Source organism: Tauraco erythrolophus, chromosome 6 (genome assembly GCF_009769465.1).
Source record: "Tauraco erythrolophus isolate bTauEry1 chromosome 6, bTauEry1.pri, whole genome shotgun sequence".
In the NCBI taxonomy this organism is placed as follows: Eukaryota; Metazoa; Chordata; class Aves; order Musophagiformes; family Musophagidae; genus Tauraco; species Tauraco erythrolophus.
The window spans coordinates 66,012,805-66,030,568 of NC_141470.1; the positions used below are offsets into that span (position 1 = coordinate 66,012,805).

The window sequence follows — 17,764 nt, forward strand, 5'->3', positions numbered from 1 at the left end:
CTCCACTCGAGGAGGGGAATCAGGAAAACAAAGGAAGATTCGTGGATTAAGATAAGAACTATTTAATAGTTGAAATAAAATAAAATAAAATGGAAAATAATAATGATAATAATAATATATACAGACAAGTGATGTATGGTGCAATTGTTCACCACCCCTTGACCAATGTTCAGCCCATTCATGACGGCTGATCCTGGAGCAAGAAGATCTTGAAACCGCAATCCCAGAGAAGAGAGAGGGGCGGCCTCAGGAGCAGAGTGATGGGCAAGACCCTCCATGGACAGCGACCATTGAGAAAGAGAGACCATCCCCAGAAAACTTTCCAATTTATAGTGAGTGTGACATTACATGCTATGGAATACTTGTTTGCCAATTTAAGTGTCAATCATCCTGACCATGCTCCCATCAGGTTCTTCGACATCTGGGTGGTTAGCAAAAACAAGTTGAAAAGTCCTTGATCACTGTGGTTACCTGCATATCAGGGCTGGCTACAAACTAAAACAAGTGTCTCATCAACTTCCTTCTCACCGAATCGGGTGCCGCAGTCTTCTGAAAAATGCAGCTTACTTTAGAAATGTAGCTTTTCTGAACAGAAAACTGATCCTATGGTTCTATCCCAGTGAAACCAGGACAGTGAGGATTAGTTTAACTCCAGGATAAATGAACGGATGGGGAAAAACCTGTGATGAGAACTGGATGAAATGTCTCACAGGCAGCTTGTAGGGACACTCTTCTTATTGACTTAAAACTCTTCCTGAGATCAATGATGTGCCACAAGGAGGGCAGGGGACCACGCTGTTTGCGAGCTTTTGCATTCAGAATGAGATAAAAGTTAATTTTTTAAGTTTTCAGGAGATAAATTCCAGGCAGACTCTTAATCTTTCTTCTTGATCTCACTTGCTAAATTGCTGAAAGCTGCTGTGTTCCCGGCTAAGTGACTTACACGTGGATTTAATATTTCAACCAATGCTGGATTATTTATCTTCTGGTTTATTTGAGGAGCACTTATTTGGGGCAGGAAATAGATCATTTTAGCACAGTTGATATGGTGGCATCTTGCTCTGGGTTTAGCTGTCTTTACATTTTCATAATATGAGTATTAAATAAAAACAACGCTGGTACAGAAAGGTGACGTAAAGAGTTAGTCCTTTGAGAGATTTTTTTTTTTCAGGCAAGCAACGCTTAATGTGCCAGATAAATTGGATGACACTGATGTTTTGCATGCTTTAAAAACACCAGGGAAATAAATAGCTTTGTTAGAAAACAGCAATGTGGGTTTATAGAAAGGAGTACAAAGCGCCGGTGGAGGTTGCTGCGTCAAGCACAGTGGTTTGTCTGCAGCCAGCCCTGGAGCTGGAGGGATATTGATGCCCGTTGGGGCTGATTTTGGAGGATCCAAAAGGATTTAGGATTTTCTGTTGTATTCTGTGGGGATGCAATATGTTCTCTAGTGTGTGGTTGGAGTCACTCTATACAACACAGGAGTTATATGCATTGTTAGGGTCAAGACTTGGTTGGGAGAGCTAAAAGTAAATAAAAAATGAGAATGTTTTTTAGGACCCCTCTCCTCAATGCACAGACAGAGGAGCCCCACGAGTTTTCCAAGATGGTCTAAACAAGACTGCAGCAATATGCTGACCCTGTGTGGTCATGAGGAGAGTCAGCTGACAGCAGTTTAAGTGGTTTGGGGCTTTTATAAGACGGCATTAACAAAAAAGGCAAATTCCAGACGTTTCACAGACCCTGTCAGGTCCGGGCTGCGTTTGCTCTGCAATGGAAGGGCGGTAATTCTGAAGGACAGCTCTGGATAAAGCTGCTTGAGTTAGGAGTTTATTCCTCGTTGGAAACACTGCTTCTTTTTATTATTATAATAATTGTTATTACTTGTGTTCTCCTCCTGCTTCATTTTTTAAAACCATCTTTTCAGTGGTGACTTTTCAAAAACAAACAGTTGCCAGTTTTCTTGGGATAAGACGGAATTCCGAAATGGTGATTTAAACAATTTTGGTTACAAGCGGTACCCAAGCATTCTTGAGAAAAGATGATTAGAGACAACGTTTCTCACTTGGCTAAGCATATCTCCTGGAATGATTTCACTGTTCTTGCTCTCCTGTGATTACATAATATGAATTTTACACTGCTTTGGGCATTTCGTTGGTTAAAAAAAAAAAAATTGCTCGCACACTGTGGTCTTGTTTTGTTTTGTTTTGTTTTTTAAAACAAAACAAGGCTCAGCACTGTGTTGAGTATTAGCTACTGCAAGATAGAGTAAGATTAAAGGCTTGCTGCTCCACAGCATAGACTGCCTTTATACAAAAGAGTCTTTTTACAAAATAGAAGCACAGCAATGCGAAATGCAGTGCATTTAACAATTGTTTTCCTCAATTGTGTTTTCCAATCTGAAATTTTGCTAACTGTATGCCTTTAATACCCCAATTCCTTGCTAGCAGTATTAAACGTTGTAAATAGGAGAGTTATATTAGCTAATAAAAAGCCTGCTGACTTCCTAAGAGGAATCTAGCAACCCTGAGACAGGAAAGTCTGCTGGCTGAGCCCTGCTTGCCTGCTCTCGTATAGGCACACACTGGTGTTCAGATGTGTCTGGTCAAAGAACGTAATACGAAGTGTTCAAGGCCAGGTTGGATGAGGCTTTCATAGATTTCATAGATTTCTAGGTTGGAAAAGACCTTAGAGATCATCCAGTCCAACCGTCCCTAATCTCCCATTAAACCATATCTCTAAGTAGTTCATCAGTAGTTCTTGAACTTCTTGCTCAGTAGTTCTTTGAGCAACCTGGTGTAGTGGAGGGTGTCCCTGCCCATGGCAGGGGGTTGGAACTATATGATCTTTGAGGTCCCTTCCAACCCAAACCATTCTGTGATTCTATGATTTGTGACTGGGGCTCTCTACAATGTATCAGAAAGGGGTATAGCTGGAGAAATGACTGTTGGAGGCAATGCATCAAGACAAGCTTAGAAATAATAAAAATTGACTTTAAGGAAATGGGAAGTGGAAAAGCATTTTCAGTGCATCGGAGAAATCCAAGCAGGGATGAATGCGTTACTAGACATTTCTGACAATTAATTGTGGAAGCTTTGAAGTTAGCTGCCTGTTAATGTTTTCGGAGTGTGATGTACCACCACGTGGTAATAGAGTTTCATACACTGAATCGGATGATGAGTTGATCAGATTCACCATCCTCCTTTCAGCAATGGCCAATGTCTAGTGGACCAGGGGAGAAGTTCCCAGCCTCCATAGTAAAGTATCTCTGAGAGTGGGTGCTGCCGAACATGGAGAGAGAAGACTTTCCTTTCTGGGCCACAGCACAGATATTGCACAAGTCTTAATTATCAGTATCTTATTGCAAAACGTGAACTGTATTTGTTGCTGTCTGTAACTTCAGCTATCCTTGGCATTCCCTGTTGTGATACTGTTCTTTGAGTGAAGTTGTGGTGTGCCTACATACTGAGTAAATTCAGCTGTTCTGGTGTAGGCATAGTGGCTGAATTCTGTGTTGTCCAGTTATTAATAGCTAGACTGTCTTTAGAGACACTTATCCTTGAGAATACCTCCAATATAGTATATTCTTTTAAAATATCTAGTTTGCAGAATATAGGTCTGTGTATTGAATCCAACAGGAAGGCAGCCTGTGGAGATCCCAGTGCTGGTGTCCTTGCTATGCTCATCACCCTGCAATTTGCAAATCTTTTGTTGTCTCCTTTTCTTCTGAAGAAGGTGCAAAATACCAGTGTTATCTGTTGAAGACCGGAGCAGGCAGGGAGATCTTGCCTCTCCCAGGAAGGGAGTCTGAGCCTGGGTCTGTCTTGCAGAAGACGTCTGCACTGGGGGAGCACTTTGTGGTGCGTGGCGTTGCAGGGCTTTAGAAAAGACTGGCTGTGTAGAAATTCTTTGTCTCACTCAAAAAAAAAAATTCCATATGAACTAAGAGTGTGGGCCATCAGGGGAAGGACAGGACCAGGAGTGAACCTGGGGTTTGGTGATGGAGGTGCACCCAGTGCTTGCCCGCAGCAATGCTGGTGGGGCACATCCCTGGGCTGCCATCAGGTGAATAGCTGTGATCTGGGTGTGCTTCCTCCTTGTTGTGTGCAATGAGCATGGATGTATCTCAGGAAGGAGCAAGTCAGTTGGCAGCCTGTAGACTGGTCTGTAGCGCATTTGTCTTTTGCCTTTTTTGTCTTTTTTTGATCTGCTTGAATGAAGACTTGGCTTGTGCTAAGAGGCTGCTATGGGACCTCAACACAGAGTCACTGCAGCAGAGCACCGGAGGATGTCAAGGTGGTCTTGGCTGAGGGTCCTTGCTTTGGAGCTGCTGGTAAAGGAGGCCAGGAGGAGCACACAGGCAGTTGTGTTTGAATGGGAACAAACTTATCTTTGATATTAGGCTGCCTCTTGTTTCTTGCACCATGTTCAAGCAGCCAGCTGGAAATCGAACAGAGTGGAATTTGCCATGGTCAGACTGATGGAAATCTTCACCCAAGACACAATTGGGATTGACCTATCTCAGTGTGAAAACCATGTAACTGAGTTGCAGAAACATGGAAGTTGGACATGAAGATGGTTTTAGTCCAGGACTGGCTGTTAGGACCCAAGCTCATGGCAGGTAACTGCAAAAATGGACTTTCATGAGTGGCTAGTGGTGATGATGTGATATAAGGCAGTCTCTTCTCCAACTACACAAAGCTCCTAGAAACCCTAAGGTTGTATTCTCACTAAGGAGTCTGTTATTGACCAAGGTTAGGCTCCAAAACAGAGACATGTCAGGGAATATACAAGGAGTCACAGCAGAGGACTCAAAGCAAAATCTCCTCCATGTCCCTTTGCACTCTGCAATTTAAACAAATTATGGCCAAGAAAAAGAGAAGTTTTCTGAAAGTGTCCTGTCATCCATTGTGCAGTTTGGATGTTTACAGCTGGGTATAGACTGGCCAATGTAAAGTTAAATCTGCCTGGAGTTTTGATCTGTAGAAACTGTAGAAATAAGGGAGAATTAATATGTGTCTTGGTTTGGAGAAAATAGTGATAAAATGTAGGGTAAGCGTGGAGTCCTGTGGATGCTGAGACTTGGATACACAGTAAAACCCCAGAGTCAGATGCTGACCATTCTTCCTTAAATTTTATCAAGGTCCTCACTGAGCAGCAGCATTAATGAAACATGGGTTCCTGTGGCTTTGTGCCCACAGTTACATTTATTAGTCTCTAACAAGATGCAAACATTGATTCAAGATTTTTCTTCAGCTGGACTGGGACACACACCTACATATTCACGTGCTGGATGAACAAGCCTTATTTGCTTAGGAGACAAGGGTAAAAAAGAAGTCACCTGAGCAAAGGAAAATTCATGGGGACAAAAGAAGACATATTCTAAGGTCTGGTCAAATTTCTAGTACATATGTTATATATCCGATCTGACCTTGCAGATACTGGTATCTACCAAGATAATTCTAGTGACAATTTTTTTCTGATTTATGTTTTTGTTGTTTTTTTGGTTGTTTGTGTGTGTTGTTTGTTTGGGTTTTTTTTTTTTTAAGTATCAATAGTTTGGCTTTATGTTTTATTCCCTCCCAAGTTTCTGGTGGATTTGATCAGTTTAGTAAATGCCTTATCAAGTACTTAGAGACCCTCAGGTGTAAAGAAGTATAAAATCCATAGAAGACAACCATCAAATGCTGTGCGTCAACTGCTGGCTGCAACACGGATCTTCTGCCGTGCACTCTGTCCTGACACAGTTACGTGACGGGAATATGCAATCAAGGCTATGTCTGTCGGATGGGGAGGCTTCCAAGCAGGGTTGTCTGCTTTTGGACTGTGGTCCTCTGGGCAGCACCCAGATGTGCACAGCATCCATTGCCTGGGTTGTTCCCATTGCGTCTAGATATGTGAGCAAAACTTTGGCAAAAGATATTCTCATAGAGAAATCTCTTTCCAAATCTAACCAGAGGACTTATAATAGTGGTTGCTTTCCTGTAGGATTGGAAGTTAAGAATTGCTTATGCTCCCACCCTCTCCAGCTGCTGGGGTATGATGGTGGTAGGGGGGAGCCTGAGGTTTAGGGGGTTGATGGTGTCTCCCCTTTTCCATTCTGATGGGGACATCAATACAGTAGTATAAGCTCCAGTGAACCTTTGGTTTCTCAGGGATTTAGGATGTCTGCTGTGTTGGTATCTGTGCTGTGCAGAGGGAAGCTGGGCTGGGTCCCTCAGTGCGGAACGGGCTGCTGAAAGCCAGGGAAATTTTGTGTAATGCTCAGGCTTTACTCCATGTCTCCTGCTGCTTGTAGCAAGGGCATCTCCCTTTGGGTAGGAAAGCAAATTTTTAAAGTTGGCATTTAGGCTTAAGAATATTTGTGATGGATTCAGATAAATTCTTTGAGCTTAAAAGTGTTAAATTTCACAAAATCTAAACTTCTATTTCTCCCATTGGTTGGCTTTTAAATATTTTTTAATCTGCTTTTCTATAGAAAATCCAATAATCTCCAGATTATTTTTTTTCCAAATTTGTGCTTATAAAGAAAAAAGAAAGCAATACTGTTTTTTTTCAGTACACTTTCCTTGTTCAACAGAATAATGTTTGCATAATGTACAATCCAGTCACAGTTATAAATACTCTGAGAAGAGCGTGTGTAGCTCATGCAAACCCAGAGTTGCTTTTATGTGAAAATGAATGTGTGCACCTGAGTATGTGTCTGTAAGTAATTGGCATAACCATTATTGGCTAATTTGTAAAAATTCTCCTTATTTTTTTTCCCCTCTAAGAACTGCTGAAAGAAACATTTACTATCATTTCTATACAGCAGTGATTTTTAATAGTTGTATTTTAATAGGTTTTTAGCATGAATGAATGGGACAATGTAACCAGTTAGTTCCACAGCTGTGGTCAAAATGAAACAGAAAAGTAACAGTATAAGTAAAGAAACCTGCGAAGATCATCCCAGGCTACAATCTGTGAACCTCTACTAAGTGAGAATATTAGGAATGTTTACGGTGTCGATGAAGTCCCACAACATGGTGTTTAAGCAAAATGAGTATTCCCTTCTTTGGAAATGCCTTGCTATAAGCATGGATGGAAGAATCTTTCCAAACTAGCGAATAAAACTATTTTAGGACTAAGTCATAATATGTTGGTGCTGGTCTGTGCATATAAACTGTAGGCACTGACTGAAAGAACAGATGACCGCAGCGATATTTAAACCCGAGTTCAGCCTCCTAGAAATACTCCCTGCCTTTATTTTGTATTTACAGCAATGGATGCGTGTTACTAGGATGATCCAAACCCACCTTTTTGCCTTTTTGATAAACTGCCACTGAAATTCAATACCTGTTTTGTGGTGTTTCAAGGTGTAAGTCCCTTTGGCACTCATCAGTTCCCCAATCATGCCGAATTTCCGTGTGGGTCACCTAATAACTGTCCTCTTGGGTGTGATGTGGGTTGTGGTGTACGACGAGATGCGTGGACACATCTCTCCCCTCCCCAGTGGCTCCGGGCGCTCTCTGTCCCCCATCCCAGGAATGCTGGCTGTGTCCTGCACAACACACCGGGACCTGCCAGGAAGAAAAATTTGCTTGTCTTAAGTAATAGAGTCGTCATCAGCGCTGGGCACATGTATGGTTCAGCATTTAAAACTCAGTTCGCAGGTTAATTGAAGGTTGATTTTGAGATCTGTGCAAAGTGAAAATCAAACGTGATGCCTTGCCCAGATGTTGTGAATTAAGGAACCCTCTCTAAATTGTGAAAGCGTTTGTCGTGGTTTTTGGACTGAGGGTCGAGACAAGAACCGAGAGGGAGCACCCACCAACCATGGTCCCGGGCAAAACATGACTCAGGCTTTTTCTTAAAACAAAACAATTTATTAACAGTTACTGAACAAGAGACAAAAGGGAACTAAACTGGTTGAGAGGAGAAAGAGAAAACAAGGCCAGATCTTAAACACAACAACCTCCCCACCCCCCTTTCCTTTTGTTCCCGGCTCTACCTCCCCCCCGGCGGCGCAGGGGCACAGGGAATGAGGAGTGCAGGTCAGTTCATCCATGTTGTTACTGCCGCTCCTTTCTCAAAGGAGGAGGAGTCCTTACACCATTTTTCCCTTGATTCGGTGGATCCCCTACTCATGAGGAAAATTCCCCAAACTTTTCCAGTGTAAGTCCTGCCTGCAGGATTGCAATCCTTCCCCATGGATTGCACCAGTTCGGGCTTTACCAGTCTCGGCCTCTTAGGGAGCTGCTGCCACTCGCGTCGGCGTGGGTCGTCCCACGGTCTCCAGATGCCTCCATGACCTCGTCGTGCATCCCATGCCCATTATTAACAGGACCTCGTCGTGCATCCCCTGCTCCACGACCTCTCCTGGGCTCAGGCATCTCTTCCCCGACGTGGGTTTCTCCACGGTCTGCGAGTGAGTCCCCGCTCTGCCAAGTCCATCCTGGCTGCAGGGGGGCCGCCTGCCATCTTCACACCGATTGCAAGGGAAAACTTCAGCTCCAGTACCCGTTCTCCTGCTCCATCTTGACTGACCTGGTCGTTGTGGTTGTTTTCTCTTAGATATTAATCCTCTCTGGGGGAGCTCGGCCCGGCGGGCACCCCGGGAGCGGGGGCGCTTCCCGAGCCCCCCATGCGGCTCCCCCGCCGCCATCTTGAGCACATGGCGCCGGCCTGGCACGGGCAGCCGCCCGGCCGGGAGCCGGGAGCGAGGGCAGCGCCCTCCGCCCCTCTCCTCGTTCCCGGGCAAAAGACCCTTTCCCGTCCCTTTGTCTCAACTTAAATAGGGCAATTCGCAGAGGCGCCGATTTGGCTCAACCCCCCGGGGGGATGGGACTCAGATCTGGTGGCACAGGGAGCAAATCCCCTCCCCTGCCACCAGAACACCCCCCCACATCAAACTATCACAGCGTTGGTGCTTATATCAGTATTTTGGGGTGCAAGAAGCTACTTGCGTTACTGGGAGTTACCCTGTTTCATCCCAATTTCTTTTCCGATGCCCGTTTTGTTTTCAGTTCCCTCTGAAATTTCGCAATAGAAGTTACCATCACGAATAACTCTGCAGCTGCTGTGTAACACACGGAGGATTTAAATGTACTTTGCCACTGACAGCAGCTCTTTCTCTCTTTTTCTCTTTCTTTTTTCAGAATCGAGTTTTTTGTTGGGAAATGCCCAGATTGTGGACTGGCCTGTAGTTTATAGTAATGACGGTTTTTGTAAACTCTCTGGATATCATCGAGCTGACGTCATGCAGAAGAGTAGCACTTGCAGGTACGTCGACTGTCTGTTCGTTGCCACTCGATGCACTTTTAAAATTATAATCAACTGGGAAGGGTGATGAGGTTTTGGAAGAAGGACTGATGTAAGAAAAGCATTGTTTTGCAGAAATTAAAGTATTGAAACAGGCTTTAAATGAATGAAACCAGCAACTTATGCAGGACATGGTGAAGCACTTTGAAATTTTTCCTGGCTAATATCAGTACAGGTGTGCTCTAGCTAATGATCCAATAAAGAAAATGGGGTTTTAGGTAATGTGTTTCAAAGGCGTTTTTAACCAGATTTTTGCTAATTCTCCTGTTACCGTACCAGGAGGCGGTCAGCTATTCTGTAGCCTGTGTTGATCTCTGGCATTACACACACACAGAGCACAGTAATGTGCAAACTGCATCTTTATTCCCAAGAGAGTGATTAAGCTGATGACATGTTTACTCTAAGCGGTGCAGCTTCATGGATTTTTCCTTTTGTTGGTGGTCTTTCAGGAGCGGGCAGCTGTGATTTATGGTTAGACACGCATCTACGCCTTGTCTGCTGCATCCTTTAAAAGGAGATGCTTTGGGGAAAGACTAAATCCCTAATGTGTATCTGTGTGTGTGAGCGAAGTAAACCAGGGACAGAGGCAATAAGGAATGGCTGAGAGACAAATTTGTGTAGGTTTTCCCCATGTTCAGGGAGCGACTGGCTCCAGGGCACTGGGAGGAGTGGGCTGCGTTATCTACAGCAATGATTTTTGCAAGACGGCTGCTGCCAGACACTGATCATCAGCTGATGCTCCAGCTGGCAGGAGCAGGGCGGGCAGCGAGCCCGTCCTCGGATGTCGGTCATCGCTTACGCCAAAAAGCAACATGTGCTGACATGTGATCACTCCTCTCGTCCGCCAGGAAGGGGAAGAAGCCTTGGGGGTCCAGGGTTGCTCTGTGCAGCCAGGTGTCCTCTGATGGGCAGTGGAGAAGAGATGAACGTATGCTGCTGAACTGAAATATTCGTTCACACAGTAGCAACAGAGTGGATATACTCAGTGGGGTTGAAAGAAACAGCCTTATCATAGGCATCCTGGCTATACATACATGCCTTCCCCTTTGCTCTATGCCGTCTTGTATATTGAACTGTGTAAGTTTGCTTGAGCCAGCACTTTTATAGTCTGTGCATGTTAAAATAATTACAAACGTAGAATGAGATTGTAGGAAAGGTTGAGGAAGTGAGGGTTTAGCAATACCTCTCTGATGGTGGTTCCCCTATGCCTCAAATACTGAGGGGACCAAAAGATTTATTCCATATTGTGATGGAATCTCATTTTTGTAAATGTGATGGGCTTTGGTTGCCATTTATAAGGATCCTGTTTTGGCCATGTTCAAGTAGATCATACAGGTGAATCATACAGATGCAACTTCAAGGAGGAGTTATTGTGGAGAAAGGAATTGGTAGCAGAGATTTTTTTTTTTTCTTTTATCATAATTCTATATATCCATCCCTGGATTTCGGAGCAGCTTCCCTACACTCAAAGCATGGCTAGTACTTCTGTTGTGTCTGGGGCTTAGTTGATGAAGTTATATATGCAGTGTGGTATTTCCTGATTCTTAGGAGACATCCCAGTCTTTGCAGATTAAAGGAGAGCTGGAAAGGTTGTGGGCATGGTCTGACATGCAGCCTGTAGCCTTCCAGAGCAATGTCTTTGGAGCAGATCTCTAATGAAGAGCTGTGCAGCAATATGGAATGGAAAATAGTTTTGAAGGCCAGTTCTGCCTCCTTAGGCTTACTCAGTAGAATGTCACTGGAGGTGTTTTGGTATAGAATCATAGAATGGTTAGGGTTGGAAGGGACCTCAAAGATCATCTAGTTCCAACCCCCCTGCCATGGGCAGGGACACCCTCCACTACACCAGGTTGCCCAAAGCCTCATTCAGCCTGGCCTTGAACACCTCCAGGGATGGGGCATCCACAACTTCTCTGGGCAACCTGTTCCAGTACCTCACCACCTCAATGTAAAGAATTTCTTTCTTAAATCTAACCTAAATCTGCCCTCTTTCAGTTTAAATCCGTTGCCCCTTGTCCTATCACTACACACCCTTGTAAAGAGTCCCTCTCCAGCTTTCCTGTAGGCCCCCTTTAAGTACTGGAAGGCTGCAATAAGATCACCCCGGAGCCTTCTCTTCTCCAGGCTGAAGAGCCCCAACTCTCTCAGCCTATCTTCATAGCAGAGGTGCTCCAGCCCTCTGATCATCTTCGTGGCCCTCCTCTGGACTCATTCCAGTAGCTCCATGTCCTTCTTGTGTTGGGGACTCCAGAGCTGAACACAGTATTCCAGGTGGGGTCTCACGAGAGCAGAGCAGAGGGGCAGAATCACTTCCCTCGACCTGCTGGCCATGCTCCTTTTGATACAGCCCAGGATACGGTTGGCTTTCTGGTCTGCTAGCGCACATTGCCGGGTCATGTTGAGCTTTTCATCCACCAGCACTCTCAAGTCCTTTTCCTCAGGGCTGCTCTCAATCCATCCTCTGCCCAGCCTGTACTTGTGCATTGGATTGCCCCTACCCACGTGCAGGACCTTGCACTTGGCCTTGTTGAACTTCATGAGGTTCTCACAGGCCCATCTCTCCAGCCTGTCAAGGTCCCTCTGGATGGCATCCCTTCCCTCCAGCGTGTCCACAACACCACACAACTTGGTGTCATCTGCAAACTTGCTGAGGGTACACTCAGTCCCACTGTCCATGTCTCCAACAAAGATGTTAAATAGCACTGGCCCCAGTACTGACCCCTGAGGAACACCACTCGTCACTGGCCTCCACGTGGACATTGAACCGTTGACCACAACTCTTTGAGTGCGACCATCCAGCCAATTCCTTATCCACCGAGTGGTCCATCCATCAAAACCACATCTTTCCAGTTTAGAGATAAGGATGTCGTGTGGGACAGTATCAAATGCTTTGAATAAGTCCAGGTAGATGATGTCAGTTGCTCTTCCCCTATCCATCAATGCTGTAACCTCATCATAGAAGGCTACCAAATTAGTCAGGCAGGATTTGCCCTTAGTGAAGCCATGTTGGCTGTCACCAGTCACCTCCTTGTTTTCTATGTGCCTTAGCATAGTCGCCAGGAGGATCTGCTCCATGATCTTGCCGGGCACAGAGGTGAGACTGACTGGCCTGTAGTTCCCTGGGTCTTCTTTTTTCCCCTTTTTAAAGATGGGGGCTATATTTCCCCTTTTCCAGTCATTGGGAACTTCACCAGATTTCCACGACTTCTGAAACATGATGGATAGTGGCTTAGCAACTTCATCTGCCAGTTCCCCCAGGACCCGTGGATGCACCTCATCTGATCCCATGGACTTGTCCACCTTCAGGTTCTTTAGATGGTCTCGAACCTGATCTTCTCCTGCAGTGGGTGGTTCTTCATTCTCCCAGTCCCTGCCTTTGCCTTCTGTGACTTGGAAGGGGTTATTATATCTGGGGTTATTATTTATGTTATTTTCTGAGTCAGGCTCTCAGTCCAGATTTGCTGTGTTATGTGCAGATTATGTTACCTTATACATAAAAATTGCTTTATATGTAATGTTTGCTTTGCTGTTCTAAGGAAAGTGCTCTGGGATAGAGTGCTGTGGTGCCACAGCTTTATTACAGGTTTTGGAAGGGTCTGTTTTTTTCATCTTTTTAGTGCCAAAAATCCAACCAAACCAAAATACGCAGATACAAGCAATGTAAATCTAGCCCATGATTCGAGTTATTGTTGTTGCTATTCATGAGTGCGAGAGAGTTGGGGTTTTTCAGCTTGTAGGAGAAAGGCTCTGGGGAGCTCTTATGGCAGCCTTCCAGTACCTAAAGGGGACCTACAAGAAAGCTGGAGAGGGACTTTTGACAAGGGTACGTAGTGATAGGACAAGAGGCAATGGCTTTAAACTGAAAGAGGGGAGATTTAGATGAGATATAAGGAAAGTATTTTCATTGTGAGGGTGGTGAGGCACTGGAAAAGGTTGCCCAGAGGAGTTGTAGATGCCTCGTCCCTGGAAGTGTTCAAGGCCAGGTTGGATGAGGCTTTGAGCAGCCTGGTGTAGCGGAAGATGTCCTTGCCCATGGCAGGGGAGTTGGAACCAGATGATGTTTAAAGTCCATTCCAACCCAAACCATTCTATGATTCTGTGATGCTGATCACAAGGAGGGGTGGAGAAATCGAAGGTGCGAGTGGTTTTTGTTCCAGCTCAAGCAATGAGTTAGTGCTGTGACAAGCTGGTAATTTCTTTGATTTTGCACTTCTCTCATCTTTTTAATCAGCCATAATGTGCCCATTGGCAGGAAGATCACTTAGAAATACCTCAGTGCAAGTGCCAGTCTCCTGGTTTCACGGGCACTATATAAGAGGCACAGTGTACACAGGGGTCAGGCTGCGTGAATATTGCGTGATGGGAATCAGTGTGTGTTCTTTCTGGGAGCACATGGCACACAAGTTGTATGTGTAGCTGGGTCTGATAGACAGAATAACTGGTATAAGCGAGTGCTAAAATGCACAGGATTTTTGGGTGGAAGAACTTGTGTGGTGGCGAAGCGTTGCTATGCCAAATGAAAATGAGCTGAGAGTTCCAGAAGGAACAGGGCATCTGCAATTGCCACACCTCTAACCTTCAATTAACCATGCAAAACCCCTGCCTGGAGGTGTGCTGAGAGATCAACCAGCATGCAGCAAAACCACTCGTTTCATGCCCAGTTGCCCACAGTCATGACTATATATGCCTTTATGAATACAGTGAAAAAATAAACAGTTATAAAACGTTAAAATCCAGTTTAATGTTTCCAGTAACATTGGTGTTTTCTAAATGTTGTTGCTGATCAGCTAAGCTCTGTACTCTCATCAAGCCTTTGGAAGAGCATCCTTTGAGGAGCTGGTTAGTAGACTTACTCTGACATTTTACACCTGGCATTTATTTGCTCCAGGCTTTGCTTTGCTTCCTCGTCCTTGCACTCAAGAGCCTCGCACTGGGCTGGCAGTAGCTGGTTCTGGTTTTGTTTTCAAAGAGGAAACCTGCTCTCAGGCCCTGTTTGTGTGTTGCCTTCCAGCTGTGCTGGGGGAAGGAGCCGCATCTCCTTGCCGAAGCAGTTGTTTACAGGTAGCGTTTCCACCGAAACGCTTGCAGCACTCCAGAGAGCATCTCTGCTCTCCCTTGTTTCGATTTATGGACATTTCAAGTGGAACTGAAAAAAGCCTGTGAGTGAAATCCTGACTCCAGGGAAGCTAGTGGCAAAATTCCCACCGTGTTCAAAGAAATGGGATTTTGCATGGTGGGTACGGTGCATTGGACTTGGAAAAAGTTAGATTTGATACTAGGGCGTCACCTGCGTCACCTGATTTTTGTGTAAGTGAGAAGGTCTCCGTACGCTGCCAAAGCTGTGCAAAGAAACCTCGCTGAGCCCACCAGTGGCACCTGGGGAGCTGCACCACGTCTCCTTAGAAATAGTGACTGCTCTTTAACTTGCAAAGTTTTGAAGTTATTGACGTGGATCTGTATTTGCTGTCCCACCTGGGTAGGTGCAATTGGTTGCAACTGTTGCAATTGATGATTTTTCATCCAACGCTTTTGGATGAACAGAGCTGTAAATTGGATGTAGGATCATGTGCCTTCTGTGCTTCACCTGTCCTCTATCCTAGATAATTCTTCACAAATAGCTGTTAAATACTGCCCTGGCACGCGCTGCAGACCTGGAGCTGTTCTGATGCCGCTGCTCTGAATCCTGACAAAGGACAAAAGAGCACGAGGCAAAGCTTCAGACATGGCTTTCCTGTGCCAAGGGATGCTTTCAAAGGGAGGCGGGAGCCCAGGCATCTTAAATGACAAATAGTCTGTTTCAGAGGTGGGGAAACTATCTAAGATTGTGCCTTTCTCTGAGTATTTCAGTACGTCTTCTTTCTCTTTGATGAGTCTATTTTCTAGGTAGTAAGATTCCCAGTAGCAGAGTGGTTTTGATATTTTATGTCTTGTCGAGTGCCTTCAAGTGCAAACTGTACAAGCACTAAATAACAAAAACCACGAGGCAGAAAAAGACAGAGTGATTGATGGAAGAAGGAGGAGTCTCTCCATGTGTACAAAATAGGACAGACTAAATTAAATTAAACCTGTGATGAGCAAAGATCTTATGTAACTTGTGCCAGGAGTGGCTTTGAGATTTCTTCAGTGCTGTTAAAAATCGCATTCTGAAAAATGTTTTTATTATTCCAGCAGCCTTTAAAATGTCTGTTTGTAGGTGAAAGTAATGTAAGATTCGAGTATTACAGGTTTACTGCAATAATAAGCTGCCTTTAATTTAAAACATAAAGTTGATTGATCATATTCAGCACTGCTCACTGGTATCATCCACCGCTCAGAACACTGAGTATGATTTGTCATTTTAACACTAATTAATGATGACTTTCTGTATTATAAGCCATGTAAAGTCAAGCACTTCAACAAATTCTTGCTATTTTTACCTTCAGGACTAAGAGAAACATTGTTTTAAATCTCAGGAAAACAACAAAAAAAGAATTGCACAACAGGCTGTGTGAAAACTACGAGTTCTTGTTTTGTCTTGCAGGCAGGAGAGCAGTCAGCTTTACCTCATCAGTGCATTTAAAAAAGGCGTAGATTAGCAAAAAAGTAAGAATCTAACTCTTTTTGTTGTAAGCTCACGTATAAACCTATAAAAGGTTATCAGCTGAACTCGGGAAAGAAAAGCAGGTCATTTGAAAATGAGTGGTGGGCTGTGTTTTGCATTTCCTAAAGATGCGTATGTTAATGATAAGCAGTGCCAAAATGAAGCCTTGTGCCCCAGGAAAACCATTTCCTGACGTCAGTCGCCGTAGTGGCATCTCCATCATGTGGCTGTCCCAAAGGTAACAGGTATGCCAGGTCATTTATCAATAGCTCTCCCTGTGTCACCAGCGAAGAAGCACCTGTAGTGACATACAGATGTTGTAGTTGCTCTGATACCCCATGTCCACCTCCGTCACTCACCTTATTCTGGGAGCAGCCCCATGACCTCCCTTGGTTGGCTGTGTAAAGAAGAGACTCATGGCGTGGCCTTCATTGAGTATTTTAATGCTTGCCGAGTCACTAACTGCTACGCTGTTTTATTGTTTCTTTCGGAACAGTAGACATAAAATAAATGTTTATTGAACCTTTGGAGGTCTGTTGATCAATAAAAGAGAAGCTGCACTGAAACCACAGAGGCACTGATAGCTTTTTGTTTTCTCTTTCATATTCTCAGGGTTGTCTGTTGTAGATTTCAGCTGAAGCTCAAACTATTTGTGAACAAAGAAAATGGGGGAAAAAAAAAAAGTCTGATCAATTAAAAGTGTATTCATCCAAGTGTTTGAAAGCTTTTATCCCATGTTCCATTTTCCTTCAGTTCTGTAATTGGGAATTTGCACAGAGCAGTCTGCTTATTTTTAATGCATTCATTTTAAAGACTGACAATGAGAGCCTGGCTGTTTTCTAACAAACGCTTTCACAAGTGAGGTCAGGCGGTTGGGTTTGCTTACACCAGCTGAAAGTCTGACCTGGAAAAGAATGCAAAGATGAGATGGTCAAGTGGCAAGAAATAGCAGATTTAAAATTACATTTTTATGTTCTCAGCCTGGAGAGGGATGAGTCTCCAAAAGCATTTTAATGTTTTCCATATTTTCACTGAAATATTGAAGGAAATGCAGTATACAATAAGGAAAACGAGAGTGAATTTGGTTATGTTTGGTAGTAGTGCAGCAGTAGCTACACCAAGACAACTCATACACTTGGTTTCTGTGCCAAATTTTCAGAGAATTAGAATCATCACTTCTTATTGGTTAAATCCTCCCTCCTTTTGTAATCAGTATTTAGTAAAAGGATTCCAATTATCTTACTGTCCTAGATGCATCTTGACAAGATTACATTTGTAGCCATCGATTTAGCCAACAGCTTTTACCTGTAGTAGCTTCACATTTCTCCTCCAGAAGCCTTTCCAAGAGGATTGAACAAAATCTGGGAGGCTTTAGGGGTTTTGTTCAGTTTTCTCTGTTTTGTCACCAATATTCTCACGGCCTGCAGCTGGGGCAATAATGGTTTTATAACCATTTTTCTAACCATGTATCCTTAAAGATACACTCAGAAAAGCACTCAATGAAACATTACAGTAGATTTATTTGCTGTCATTTACAGTAAAAAGGTGGTCATGGTTACTCACTGTCGTAGATTTCCTTGTGACACTCTAAATATTTAAATTAAGTGTAAATCATAATTAAACTTTGGTAAATGACTCCAGTACTCCATCTCCAATACTCGTGTCATTTAAAGTGATTGTAACAAAGTTGTTGCTTGTATAGAAAAAAGAGAAACGTTTCTTCTTTTCCAGTTTTATGTATGGTGAACTGACAGACAAGAAGACCATTGAAAAAGTCCGACAGACTTTCGACAACTATGAGTCAAACTGCTTTGAAATTCTCCTCTACAAGAAAAACAGTATGTATATATTTGTGTATAGTGTTGGGGATGATAATCCGTATTT

The 17,764-nt window shown here is 43.9% G+C and overlaps 1 protein-coding gene across 1 annotated transcript in view; it reads left to right on the forward strand.

Annotated features, from left to right (window-relative positions):
• Nucleotides 1-17,764, forward strand: part of KCNH5 (potassium voltage-gated channel subfamily H member 5) — a 172,520-nt gene that overhangs the window by 6,241 nt on the left and 148,515 nt on the right. Inside the window, exons 2-3 of the mRNA XM_086613018.1 lie at nt 9,138-9,261; nt 17,612-17,718. Coding sequence (XP_086469144.1) covers nt 9,138-9,261; nt 17,612-17,718 — 231 coding nt within the window. The remainder of the gene's footprint in view (nt 1-9,137; nt 9,262-17,611; nt 17,719-17,764) is intronic.